We start from the raw sequence: 13326 nt of genomic DNA, 5'->3' as shown, positions 1-13326 counted from the left end.
TGCATGCACTGTAGATAGCAGCTACATCGGCCGATCAACTTGCACCAAGTCGAGAGCCACAGCACTCACTCGCATCTGTCTCCGCGACACAGCCATCACTAGCGGCATGAGGTATTCAGCACTGCGCGCCAGCTGGGCCGACCGCTCATGGCGTGCGGCCAGCGCCCAGTCTATAATCGCAACACTACGTCTAGAACAGTAGTTTCTAAAACCTCTCTTCCATACAAACATTGCATCCAGCACCTAGCCATGGCTGTAATAATTGGACCGGTATACCGGTAGAATCGGCAACTGCCAGCCTGCATGTCGTCCGTCGCAGCGCTCGGCTCGCCTCCGCTCCGCCGCACTCCCTCATTCTCTGCACCAAGAAGCTTCGCTCAGCGATTAGCCAGCCATGTACGCGGGGAACTCGCCCATCGGGGAGAACGCCGGCGAGCGCACGCACTCGAACGTGTGGCGCGACACGTCCGAGGAGGAGATGTACGGCAGCTACCTGGGCCCAGGCGCCAACGACGCCGGCAGCGACGTGCCCATGATGCGCCCCACCATGAACGCGCGGCCCTCGACGGCCATCCACCAGGAAATCGCCGTGGGCCAGCTGGACCTGGACGAGTCCGCCGCCGGCGCGGGCGCGCGCAAGTCGTACTCGGGCCGCAAGGTCGTGTGGCCCGGCGCGCTCTTCCTGCTCGTGGTCTCGGCCGCTGCGCTCGCGCTCATCGCGTACTTCGGCGTGGAGCAGTACAACAGCGCGCAGTCGCAGCAGGCGCTGACCGAGTCAGCCACGGAGGTGGACAGCGCGCGCAAGAGCACGAGCGTCAAGAGCTGCCTGCTGCCCGACTACGTGACGTCCAACGGCAAGATCTACGCCACCGACAGCCGCACGGGCGACAAGGAGCAGCTCGTCTTCACGGGCATCAACTGGAGCGGCATGGAGAACGCCGAGGGCGTGCCGCACGGCCTGGCCACCAAGCAGAGCTACCTGGACGACATCGCGGCCAACCTGTCGGACAACGGCTTCAACGCCGTGCGCCTGCCGCTCAACGCGCAGATGGTCATCGACAACTCGGCGCCCAACACCAAGCTCTTCGTCAACAGCCTCGACACGGACCTCAACGTCGACACGTACATCGACATGATCAAGAAGGTCGTGCAGGGCCTCGGCAAGCAGCAGATCGGCGTGCTGCTCGACATCCACAAGATCGACCCCAACTTCACGGACGACACGTCCGAGCACCTGTGGTACACGGACGACTACCCCATCGCCACCATCTACAAGATGTACGAGACGCTGGCCACCGAGCTCTGCAGCGACCTCGAGTACAACATCATCGGCATCGACCTCAAGAACGAGCCCGTGGGCGGCTGCTGGCCCGAGGACGACACGGACGACTACTGCGACGCGGACGTCAACTGGCCGCGCGCCGTCGAGACCATCGGCAACAAGATCCTGGCCATCTGCCCCAACTGGCTCATCGTGGCCGAGGGCAACTACATGACCAGCTCCACCACGGAGATCAACGGCGTCAACGTGACGTACAACGACTGGTACGGCGCCAGTCTGCAGAACGCCAGCATCAACCCCATCAAGCTCGACACGACCGGCAAGCTCGTCTTCGCGCCGCACTTCTACTCGCCCAGTGTGTATCCGTCGTCCTACTTCTTCAAGAAGCAGTCCTCCAGCGGCGACACCGTGTCGGTGACCGAGTACCCGAACACGACGGCCGGCAACGAGCTGCTCAAGGCCGCCCTAACGGCTGTGCTGGACAACGCCTTCGGTAACGCCGTGACGGAGGCCGGCGTGCCCACGTTCTACGGCGAGTTCGGCGGTATTTACGGCTCGGCCGAGCTGCTGGAGGGCCTCACGAGCACGCGCGTCATCGAGATGCTCATCGAGTACGCTAATGATATGAACATGACGGGCGGCTTCGCGTGGGCCATCAACCCGGACGGATCCTACGACTTCAACGACGAGTACAAGCCCGACGACCCGTGGCAGTACGGCCTGTACACGAGCTCGTCGTGGGACGCGTACCACACGGACTTCGCCACGGGCCTACAGAACCTCAAGGGCAGCGGCTCGTTCCCGTGCTTCTCCAAGGTCACGACGGTGACGTCCTCGACGTCCGGCAGCGGCAGCGCCACCATCACGGTGGACTCGACGACCAGCAGTGGATCAAGTGCGACTGCCACGACGACGACGACTTCTACGGCTGGTTCCACCACGTCTTCAGGTTCCAGCGCTGCTGCGACGACGGCGGCTACCACTACGACTACGTCCACGGCGTCTTCAAGTGCGACGGCCACTGCGGTTTAGAGTGACGGGTTGATGAACGCGACTGGCCCTTCCTGTGTAATATGCGTCCGGCCACGCAAGTTTTTGCCTCTAGTTGCCCCGTCGTCCTCGTGCGCACTGGGGCTGTGCATGCCTTCTTCATTTTCGCCTTTAATTCTTCCTAAGAAACGTAAAATGCTCGGAGCTGCAATCGAAACTGAAAGAGAAGAAAGAACTGGCGGGTAGAACAAACAGGACGTGAGAGCAGCGCCAATAGGTTGAATGAAAAGAGAGATAGTAGTTTGCTAGTGAAGCAGCCACCGCTCCACTGCGTTGCATTAGAGACCCCACACCGCACCAAAACCTGTCGTTGAACTCACTTTCTCACGCCTCCGTCTTCATCTTCTTCTGTTGCCGCTGCGCCTGCTCCGCGCATGCCCGCTTGATGGACGCGTTCTTGGCCAGCAGCTCGTAGTACTTACTCTGGTAGTTGTACAGCTTGGCGGCGTTGCGCGCCTGCTCCTGCTGGCGGGCCAGGTTGATCTTGTCGGACGCGGCCTTTGTCTCCTTCACCGCGTGCTCGTACTGCGCGTTCATGCCGTCCAACACGGCCGCGCGCACCTTGGCCAGCTTGGTGCCGTAGTCCTGCTGCAGCTCCAGGTTCACCACCCTGCACAGCGAGACAATAATTAAATCAGCATTCTACCCAATTCTACTTTGTTCTACACTTTTACTATCAAAGGTAGAATCGACCCACCTATTGTTCTGGTGTTCTACCGCCACCTCGAGCTGCTTGGCAGCGTGCTCCCAGGCCTCGAGACTCTGCGCGTGCTTGCCCGTGGGCTCCTTCACCTGGTACCTGTTCATGTCGATGGCGTCCAGCGGCACGTTGGCCGCCACGCGCTTGAACTCGGTCTGCAGGCGCGTTCTACCGCCGAAGGTGGGCGAGTAGGGCGGCAGGTAGGCCAGGTATTTGTCCGCGGGCGGCGCGAACGTGGCCATCTCGGCGCGGATCAGCGCCTGCACCTGCTGCTGGCTCTGCGGCGAGTTGTACTCCGTGTCCACGTAGCCCAGCGAGTCGATGAGCGCGCGGCTCTCCAGCAGCAGCGGGCACGTCGACGGCGCCATGAGGTCTGCTGCTCTACGCTGCGCTCTACCTGGTGGCTCAAAAAGTGGTGTGATGTCACTAAAATGTCACTAGAGTGAAGAATGTGTAGGCGATTTACATACTTACTTGTTCTACCGAGGTTGGCTATCCTACTTTTCGTGTCATCTTTGTTGGTCGGTACTTCAGCTATCTTGATTTCCACATATCCAGGTACTTCAGCCAGTACTTATAGTTGGTGTGTGTGTGGTCCCCTCCCCCAGGACCATGCCCAGCCCCTTGAAAGCTTCCGATTGGCGTCAACCGTACCAACAGGAACATGTAGCGGTCATGAATTGTCGCCAAAATCTTGTCCGCTCTCTCTTCGCCGTCGTTGGCGCCTTCCGTCCTCAAAAGCTGGCTACCTGCACCGTCGGTAGTAAGGGTTCGCACGCCAGGAGAGACCTTGATCAACTGCAGCCACGGCACTTGAGCTTGAAAGTAGGGCGCCGACGGTCAATAAAATCGAGCATACCGGTGGCTTTCGGGCGGCGTAGTCGATGCGTGTAAGCTTAGCTTGAAACAATAAACCGAAGTGATTGAAAAACCGCAGCGCATCGACATGTTGATAATTCCTCGTTTAGTTGCGAGTAGGATTGGCCACAGTTGTGAGTAAGTAAATATCGCTGACTTCATTGTGACCATCACCCGCACGTTGACCACTCCCTGTTTACACTCAGAAAGTGGCAAGTATGATCTTCCAAGACTTAACTCTGGATGAGCGAACTCTACGTAGTAAACCACATTACACTATATATTCGGCGACAGATTCTATCCGCTGACACTCGCGGTGTACCCAACAGCTTCAATGGCAGCTATGAGATCGCTAACTGCTGCCGAGCCCGATACGTACGCCGCTTGTTCATCGAACTCTACGACCGCATCCGTCACACCCGGCGTGTTCTTCAACGCGGTCTGAACAGCATTGCCGCAATTCGTTTTGCATGTCATGCCGCCGACCTCGATGCGAACAGTGGACGGGTTGGTGAATCGCCACGCGCCACGCTCCTCCATGATGTCCAAGTCGACGTTCTTGAAGAGCATGAAGCCGGCGCCGAAACCCGCGAGCAGCGCGATGAACAAACCCGTTTCGTACGTCATCACGATCAGCATGGCAAAATACGCCACGGTCATCTGGACCATGTACAACACTGCGAGTACCAGTTTGCACTGCATTTTGTGAAGTTTGTCCGTCGGTCGGAGCTTGCGAGCTTTCAGCAACTTCTTCCGCACCAGTTCTCGGGCTTTCGCGAGTAATTCGTTCATCACTGCGAGGAGAAAGCAACCGATGAAGCCGAACGCGTACTTGACGGCGGTGTTTAGCACCCATGGCTGGAAGATCAGCATCACGCACGACCCGTTTATCGACGTCTGGAAACCGTTGAACATGACCGACCCCTGACCAGTGCAGAAGTCCGAGCTGGTTGAGGACATGTCGGACATGGCGGCAGTGCTGCTTGACGCGGATGTCGTCGTGCCGCTCCCGCTCGCTGACGAATACTCCGATACGAAACTCACAGCCGCGGAGCTCAGCGTCGTGATGGCCGTGGCGTCCGAGCACGAAGTCCCAGCGCAGAGCACGTCGTCGACCAGATACCGCGGCTTGCTGTTGACATTGGCGAGGTACGCTTTGCGGTTGTCGTGCGACGCGAAGTAGATCTTCTGACCTTTGTCCAAGCAGACGTACACGAAGTTGTCCGTCGTGACGGGGTTTCCAGTGACTGGGTCCTTGATTCCATCTGCGCACTCGGGGCACGCGTCCTCGCAGCTTGTGTAGTCGTCTTCCGTCGGGTTCACAATGAATTCGGCCATGTTGGCAGCCAGGTAAGCTGCGTTCCTCACCTTGAAGCTGTAGTCCGCAGTGGACTGTGGTCCCATGCTACAGGCGAAGATCTTCTGGCCGTTAGTCATGGCCACGTAGTAGGCAGTGTTCGAGGTCATTCCGCACACGGGGCACTCATAATCCGTCGTCGACGAGACCAGATCGCGGTGCATTTGCATTTCGCGATGGTCGTGGTGGTGGTGGTGGTGGGGAGTTGCGAGTTCCACGAGCATTCCGGCGATGGCCGTAGCGACCCACAGACGAAGACACCCGAGCATGGCGAGGCAAGTTGCAGAGTAAAGCAATGTCCGATAGAGACCCAAAACCAACCCAGTGGTTTCTGAACTGCTCAAGAAAAAATGACGGAGTTTGCGCACCTGGGCAAAATTTAGAGAGCCTAACACCAGAACTGCGCGTGTCAAGCTGCTACTTGTAACGTAGTGATCATTGCAATCACTAATTTGGGTCGGCGCTCCAATCTGAACGGAAAACGCCCCCGTCCTCTTCATAATTGAAACCACTTCGTCATTGCCGTTGTTCACGATGGCAAGCGCACGCCGTCTCTGGTCCCTGGTGGAGATTCTACTGCTATGGATGGCGCTAAGCGCGGATGCCAGCCAGAACCTGCGCAAGACCACGTGCCCGGTGTGCAACATGGATGCGAAAGCTGACATCAACGCACCTATACTGGGCGACCAGCACGTCTACGCCTGCGAAATGGCGGGGCATATCGATACGCTACGCAGTGACCCAGTGCGTACTTGACCACGGCGAGCTTCGCAAGTGGTCAGCCTTCCCTGACGATATCTCCATTGTGTTTGCCTATTCAGGGCGCGAATCTGGGCCAGCCGGAGGCTGCCGACATCATCACCGACGAAATCTACAAGGACGCGACCGACATCTCTTGCCCCGTGTGCGGCAAAGGATACAGCCAGCTCACCCACGCAGTACCGTGGATCCCCCAAGGCGCTCAGAAGATTTACACCTGCTCGGAAGAACACGCGCAAATGGTCCACGACGACCCCACAGCGTACATCGCGGCGCAAACTTCGTCTTCGAGCAGCTTCTGCAACTCCGGAGCTGCTGCCAGGCCCATGGGGTCCGTCATGTTCAACGGATTCCAACTGACAATTGGCAGTGATTCGACGTGTCTGCTCCTGCTGTTCCAGTCGTGGGTGCTCTCATCTGCTGTCAAGTACGCGTTCGCGTTCCTTGGCGTCGTGCTGCTGGCCATGTCACTCGAAGGCTTCGGCGAGCTCCGCGAGCACAGCCAGAAGTGGCTAGTGCTCCAGCACGGCGTTGTCGTCACCCAAGCTGACTACGTGTCGCTCTCCACGCCTCACGTCAACAGTGTCAACGGCCTCGAGTCGTCCGCACTGAAACCCGGTCGAGTACTTCCCATTTCGTCCGAAGTCACCGTCATCCGTCGCCTGCCACTGCATTACAAAGCGGTGCTTGCGGTCCTGTACATGGTGCACCTGTGCTTGGGCTACTGGGTCATGCTGGCCGTCATGACGTACGAAACTCTCATGTTTGTCGCCGTGATCGTCGGCTTGGGTCTGGGCTTCGCCGTCTTCAAGGACACAGAGGCCGACACCCTCAGCGGCAGCGTTGACCCCTGCTGCTCCAGCTAAAAACAATACAGTTAAGTAAAAAAATGGGGAATATACTACCGATATAGATAAAACTTAGAGGTATGTTGGTGGGTTGATTCCTCCGGACGTGACTCTGGTCCGCAGGATAAGTGTCCACCAGCAGCAGAAAGAGCAATAGAGAGGGCCGCCAAACGTTGACAAATAACTATCAACGCGGCGCGGGGGAGAGGAGGCCGGATACCTTCATCACCTTGTGGGTAATTGATCCTGGATCCCGCGATCCCGGTGTCACTTCCCCTCCATAACTGAGAGGAGGACGCTAGCACTGGAGGCGACAACCTCCCCCATTTTTCCTGTCAAAAGTTGATACACAGTCGCCCTGCAGTTGGACCCCCGTCGATCCCCCTCCCTCTCTAGCCGCATACTCCGCCTTCCGTCTCGCACAGGACATCGACAGCGCCGCCGGCCCACAGTAAGCAGGGCCGCCAGCCAAGTCTTCGTGCACAAAGTGGCATACATTTTATTGGCCTCAAGAAATACAAAAATGAAAAACAGTTTTTGACCGAAAAAAAGTTTTTCGGAAGTGGTGTCTACCTGGAAGAAAGTCCTGTCTACCCGGAAGTCATCAGGTAGCGTGTGGAGCTCCTCGCTCATAACCCAGCACTTGATAGGGACGAGTAGGACTAGGATGCTGGCAAAGCAGGTGACGCGCGCGCTGCGCCGGCCATCGGCCGTGCGCTTCCTGGCCACGGCCGACGAGTCCGCGGCCAAGGCGCCGGCCGCGGCCCCCAAGTTCCGCAAGAAGAAGACGTTCCAGTTCTCGGGCAAGGACGTGGAGCAGGCCGCGCCCCTCGAGGAGTTCGCGTACCCGGCGTACTGGGACGAGGACTTCCCCAAGGACTTCGACGACGCCATGAAGCACGAGGTGGAGAAGCTGCAGATCTTCGCCGACTTCACGCCGTACCTGGACCTGTCGTGGCAGCAGCAGATCCACCCGGCGTTCGACGGCGCGGCCATCAAGATGACGCTCAACTGCCCGCTCGAGGACTTCGACGAGCGGCTCTTCGTCAACGACAGGAACACGTACGACACCAAGGTGTCCATGGAGATCCCCATGAGCTGCTTCAAGGGCCTCAGCCCCAAGGCCAAGGACGTGGTCGCGCAGCTCGCCGGCCCGCGCTACCACGCCAACAAGAAGATGCTCAAGATCACCGAGGACCGCTACAACACGCGCGTGTTCAACCACAAGCGCATCTGCGACATCCTGCGCGAGCTCACGGAGACGGCGCTCGAGCTCACCAAGGACGAGCAGCCCAAGCCCAAGAAGCAGTAGACGGACGTAGTCTTCGCTTGCCCGCTCGCTCTTTTGGCGTTGCTAGAGAGCACCAGCAGCCATCGCGTGTTGCTATGTTCTAGGCTGCGCGTGTGGCTGCTAGTTGTAAATGCTCGAGGCAATTCAAGAAAGCAGGCAGTCAAGCAGGCAGATATCTCGGATATATACTTTTGGCTCGACATTAGATACTTACCTAGCTTTCTTCTGTTGGTCGACGCCCTCGATGGTTGCGAAGACGTCCGTTATAGTGTGTGTGAACATGGAATCGTGGCGTGTAGATCATAAATTCCTGGCGCGTTCACAATAATACCGGTAAGTGCTTGTACAACACAACGGAAGGACAGTACTTCTCTGTCACACCTGAAAATGCAGTAGAACCCTCACGATTTATTTGATGTGGTCCACATATGCATTTTGATTAGTTAAAAACATCTCAAATAACTTTAAGCTTACCGACTTCTAAATCGTTTCGCGCTTTCGACTACACACAGCATACGTACATGCGGAACCAGCGACGTAGCAAAGTGTCCGTTGAACTTTCCCACGCCGAGCTGGCGGCTCGAGGTATAGATGCCTCCGCAGCGGTTGCGGCCGCTGTTGAGGCGTTTCCTCTCAAACCCCTGGCAGCGTGGGCAGTTTGGAAGGATCGCTAGTCAACACCTGCCAATTACGTCCAGAAGCTTCTGTAGCCATTTAATAAAATGTGGGTACATATTTTCTTAATCTTAGGATTTGGAGCTAGTCATTCCTGATTGGTTATAAATATAGTCGAGAACGCTGGATCGAAGCCAATTAAAACAGCGTTGTCACTCGCGTAAAACAGCCCTTACAGAGACCGTGCCAATTTATTTGAGTGCGCAAGATGACGACGAATACGCACATACTTTTACATCACAACAAACATGAATCCTCGACGAAGTACGGAGGAAAATGTGATCACCGCTGACACGGGGCGGCAGTGATCTCATTGTATCCCCGTTAACATTGGTACTGGCGATCTGAAAAAAATAGAGGACGAAGCTATCGTTGCGAGCTATACAATGCTGCTTTCAGCTATCTAATCTGACCACTACTTCTCGAGATATCGATGATTAAAAATTTACTGTCCACAAGTTTCACGCAAATTGGAACCCTTCATACGCTTCGACACGTAGTAGTCGTTCCTCATTCACTTACTTCTGTGTGTGCGAACTCCGATCACCGTTGCACGAGCCTACAGGGACTTTTGGCCTAGGGCCGAGGCCTTCGCACGGCCGACAGCGCGAGTGCACCACTTTCACGCGGCCAGAACATCTCGGTACACACATCTTAGTGGTTCCCCGAGACAAGGCGGACAAAAGAAGTCTGCGCCATCAACCAGAAAGGCTACTCAATCTGTCTCAACAATACCGACCATTTGAAAACTCGGCTTACCGAGGTCATACTCGTACTCCCGTTGCCACATGGCCACCTCGTCACGGTATTTGCTTCAGGGTAGTTCAAGATCACATACCCCTCGCTGAACTGGAAGTACATATAGTCCTCGTCGGGAAAGCCGAAGTTACGTCGACGCTGCGGGTGGAGCTTGTTGCTCTCAACCATTAAAGCCATGATGGAAGCTGGAATGAGATCGCTCACTACAGTGACGAGGGTGCCGTACTAGGCTTGACCGAAGCTCTGATATTCCTCAGTGTGATCATTATCAGACCTGCTGTCCGGATCCGTTCTCTCTGCTAACATACCGCGGTCGATTCGACAACTTGCAACTATCACTTTGTTTCGTTAGACCCCCACTTTTACATTTCACGCTGCTTTATACTTTGAACTCAACCTTGTGACGCTGCTGTCAGCTAGATGACTAGATGACTCCGCTAAAACCAATTGCTAAAACGACGACGATACCGCGACCTCCGGCACGGTGAATTTCCCGTAAGCACAACGCGTGACTGTCAACTGAATCGAAAACAGCAAAAGCCAATTGGAAAAGCAACCTGCGGAAAAAATCGGTCCCGCAAGTTTTACAAAAGCGTGTTGTCCGTGTTCTCCCAGAGCCCGAAGGAAGTGACGGCAAGCTCGTCATGCCGAACCAGCTTTGCCCTTTAGTGGTCAGTTGATAGTGTTAGCTAGATTGGTCGGAGCTGAGCTTCATTTCGAGGGACCAGGAACTTTTTGCGCCACAAGATCTTAGTTTGGAGACCTTGATTGACCACAGGTTCTCTCCTCACAATAATCAGTAATTGCTCGTGCCATCAATCTCGACAACGTGATGGAAACGCACGTAGTGGAGGTGTGGCCAGTATGGTGTTCACTATTGGAGAGACGACGCAATGAAGACTTTAAGATTGAGAGGCGTGCTTATCGGTGGTTTTGCCGTCGTAATGGAAATTGAAGATAGCAAGACCGTCGGTGACTTAAAACTGAGGTTGAGCTACTTCCGGAAGCCCGAGCTGCAGACGTTATTCCTCGCGAAGAAGGACGGCAAGTGGCTGTCCAGTGGGGATGACGACGTGCGAGCTCTGATGAAGAATAAAATTTCGAAAGCGATGGAAGAGGTTCTGGACGATAGCAACATCCTCGACCCGCAACGTCCACTCAGCGACTTCAACTTTCCTTGTATTGAGGATGACAAGGGAGGAAGGAATGATGAAAACTTTATCGTGGAGCCTCTGTACAATCGGTCCTGGTACATGCGCGAAATCAAAAGAACTCTCGCTCGGGCCGAACAGCGTCGTACAGGTTCGTCGAGTTCAAAATGTGATGTAAGGTCGATTGGTTCAGCTAATCTGAGTGTTGATGTTACGGCAGAACGTCACGCAAGGGCTGAGCAGCGGCGAAATGGTTGGTTTGAGGTCAGAGTGTAAGGAGGGTTGCTTTGGCTAATCAAAGTATTGATGCCATGGACAGAGCGGTTGATTTTGTGGTGTGAAGCACGCTCGGCTGTGGGGAAGTGGATCTCGTCATATTTCCCCTCGAAAGCGAATTCACCGAAGAAGGCCCCGTGGCTCTGAGGCAACTGTGGGCGCAGTTGGGCAGTTCGATCTTGCAGAATGGGTCGGTAGTAACCCAAGCCACGGGTTTATCCCCTGTCGGACAGACTCAAACGTTCATAAATGGCTATGGACCATAAATATACTACCAAGTGGCCGCCCATTTCCAGTAATGTGTACTCAACTGCCACCCTGCAGTTTTAGTGCGTCCGAAGTCCCCTGATCCGTGTATATTTCGAGCAGCTGCCTAACATGATCGCGCAGCACGTCCATTTGGCCCCCGCTACATGTAGCACTTCATGAAGAACGAAGGGAGTGAAGGCTGACTGCACCAACAAGCCAAGAAATCTGTCTTGGTCGACTGTCCAACTCCTATCAAACTTGTGCGTTGGCCGTTGCACGAGTGCCCAGCTCACCTCTAGCCGACACTGCTGAAACACTGGGCGTGTCCTCTCGTAGTCACGGTCACGGTTTTGTGGTGGCCTGAGAAGACCATACTGACTCGGCTGGCGAAGACCCCCTCCCAGTTAGTATGGAGGCCTTCGTGGCAAAACAGCATGTGGTCCACCTCGACCCTTCAGTCACGCTGCAACGCGCAAAAGCAGAGCATGCTTCGCTTTTCGTATCGAGAAAGGCAACACGCCCAGCCGAGGTGTGCCTAGCCTCATTCAGCGATTTGCAGCTTGGTGGGCAACTTCTCCAGACATCGCACACACAACAGGTACGCCGGCGAGATCACGCTGTAATGGAGCGAGCACTGACTGCTGCGGGTGTGCTTACCACAGTGTTGAAGACGGAATCGTGCTATGCGTGCTGCAGCACCTGAAGATGACGCTGGTCGTGTCGCTGGAGATGGCCCTGGCCGTTCTGCTGGATTTAGTTTCACTGCCGGCGATGACGTTCACGCTACTGGAGGTGACACCGGAAGTTCCGAACGCAACTGGTGGCGGCCGTGGCGACTACTGCTTGGAGGAGATGCTGGTGGCGCTACTGAAGATGATGTTCCTGGAGGTGGCGCCGATCTCCCGACTGAAAGTGATCGTGGTGGTCACTCCGAGCCCGCGGCTGGCTTGAAGATTCCTTGCATCGTTGCTGGCGTGGGGTACACGTTTGTCGCGGAAGTTCCGGATGGTGCTGAGGCTCAGCACTTACGCGAGGTGGCTTGGCGGCGATGCTTAAGAAGATCGACGGCTCAGCTGAAGTGGCTCGTGAGGTTGGGGACGACGACATGGGCAGTGTGACGGCCAACGATACGAGATGTTTCGTCGTGCGGTGCCTGGATTGGTGTCTGGTGCAGTGTCTACTGGGCTGGCTCAACGAGTTTCTGCGCCGGTGCCTAGCTGGATGTCAGTCGTGCCTAACGTGGTGCGATAGGTGGTGCCCAGTCCGGTGCGTATGCAATTGCCACCCGCGTTGCCGGTGGTTGCGGGCTGCGGCTGAGCGGATCGTGACGTTTTGGAATGGAGATGAAGTTCCTGAGTGCGCGCTCTACTGGGCAAGAGGCCCGAAATGGCTTTGCATGAGCCAGTGGTTGTCGCTAGACGGCTCGGTTGGTAAGGCGCTCAAGCGGGGCGTGATTCCGTGGTGACTCAAATGGAATTTCATGACGCACGTGATGATAAATCATGAGGCAAGATTTTCCGCGGAGAATTTCCCTGCACACATCGACCCTGAGAGCTACTACGTCATCGTGAGGAACGTTCCAGCGCACGTCGAGAAGGCCTTGCGTGTGGCAACTAGGAACGAGCGGCGCTACCACAAGTTGGTGCATGCCCGAGGTTCGTATGCTTTTTGAACAGTTTGCTTATGTGAGTCTCATATACTTGTGCTTGGTTAACGATATGTAGGACAAGCTCGCCTGTATGCTCTGTTGAGCTGGATTTGTGCTGTTCTCACCCTCGGCTTTGGAATCTACCTATACGAAATCGACGCGAATTTAGTGCGCGGCTCTACGTCGGACTTCGACAATCGTCGTTTGTGGACTGTGGGCATCGAACGTGCTGCATTCTACGCTTTCCCGTTGCTGGGCAGCGTCATGCTGAAGCTGAAGATAATTTACAGCCCAAAGTTTGACAGCCTCAAGGACAAGATCCACTATTCGCTCGCCGCTCTCGTGTGATGCTGCACCCCAACAAGGAAGCATCAACCAGCCGATGGTAAGAAGTACATCGAGTACTCTGAGATAGCTGGTAAC

At 55.8% G+C, this 13326-nt stretch overlaps 6 protein-coding genes across 6 annotated transcripts; 4 read left to right on the top strand and 2 right to left on the bottom strand.

Annotated features, from left to right (window-relative positions):
* Positions 1 to 394: 394 nt before the first annotated feature.
* Positions 395 to 2668, top strand: PHYSODRAFT_557726 (cellulase-7, endo-1,4-beta-glucanase; the record flags this gene model as incomplete). The annotated part of the gene is made up of 1 exon (XM_009526280.1): positions 395 to 2668. One exon carries the CDS (start codon positions 395 to 397, stop codon positions 2312 to 2314), a length of 1920 nt encoding a protein of 639 aa, XP_009524575.1. The 3' UTR covers positions 2315 to 2668.
* PHYSODRAFT_557723 (hypothetical protein) lies at positions 2657 to 3429 on the bottom strand (the record flags this gene model as incomplete). The annotated part of the gene is made up of 2 exons (XM_009526279.1): positions 3030 to 3429; positions 2657 to 2942 (listed from the first exon to the last, which is right to left on the bottom strand). Exons 1-2 carry the CDS (start codon positions 3398 to 3400, stop codon positions 2657 to 2659), a joined length of 657 nt encoding a protein of 218 aa, XP_009524574.1. The 5' UTR covers positions 3401 to 3429.
* A 758-nt stretch (positions 3430 to 4187) lies between these two features.
* PHYSODRAFT_313872 (hypothetical protein) lies at positions 4188 to 5417 on the bottom strand (the record flags this gene model as incomplete). Its single annotated transcript, XM_009526278.1, has 1 exon — positions 4188 to 5417. The coding sequence occupies one exon, from the start codon at positions 5415 to 5417 to the stop codon at positions 4188 to 4190; it is 1230 nt and encodes a 409-aa protein (XP_009524573.1).
* A 364-nt stretch (positions 5418 to 5781) lies between these two features.
* PHYSODRAFT_329750 (hypothetical protein) lies at positions 5782 to 6872 on the top strand (the record flags this gene model as incomplete). The annotated part of the gene is made up of 2 exons (XM_009526277.1): positions 5782 to 5991; positions 6069 to 6872. 2 exons carry the CDS (start codon positions 5782 to 5784, stop codon positions 6870 to 6872), a joined length of 1014 nt encoding a protein of 337 aa, XP_009524572.1.
* A 571-nt stretch (positions 6873 to 7443) lies between these two features.
* On the top strand, positions 7444 to 8357 carry PHYSODRAFT_557720 (hypothetical protein). Its single transcript, XM_009526276.1, has one exon. The coding sequence runs from the start codon at positions 7522 to 7524 to the stop codon at positions 8164 to 8166; it is 645 nt and encodes a 214-aa protein (XP_009524571.1). The 5' UTR covers positions 7444 to 7521; the 3' UTR covers positions 8167 to 8357.
* Positions 8358 to 10523: 2166 nt separating this feature from the next.
* PHYSODRAFT_329748 (hypothetical protein) lies at positions 10524 to 13251 on the top strand (the record flags this gene model as incomplete). The annotated part of the gene is made up of 9 exons (XM_009526275.1): positions 10524 to 10881; positions 10951 to 11002; positions 11074 to 11196; positions 11918 to 12179; positions 12313 to 12391; positions 12430 to 12497; positions 12574 to 12681; positions 12763 to 12910; positions 12980 to 13251. The coding sequence occupies 9 exons, from the start codon at positions 10524 to 10526 to the stop codon at positions 13249 to 13251; spliced, it is 1470 nt and encodes a 489-aa protein (XP_009524570.1).
* Positions 13252 to 13326: the final 75 nt, after the last annotated feature.

This window comes from Phytophthora sojae (genome assembly GCF_000149755.1).
Source record: "Phytophthora sojae unplaced genomic scaffold PHYSOscaffold_3, whole genome shotgun sequence".
Classification (NCBI taxonomy): Eukaryota; Oomycota; class Peronosporomycetes; order Peronosporales; family Peronosporaceae; genus Phytophthora; species Phytophthora sojae.
Note: the sequence above shows the minus strand (reverse complement) of the source record. Positions and strands in the feature narration are given on the sequence as shown.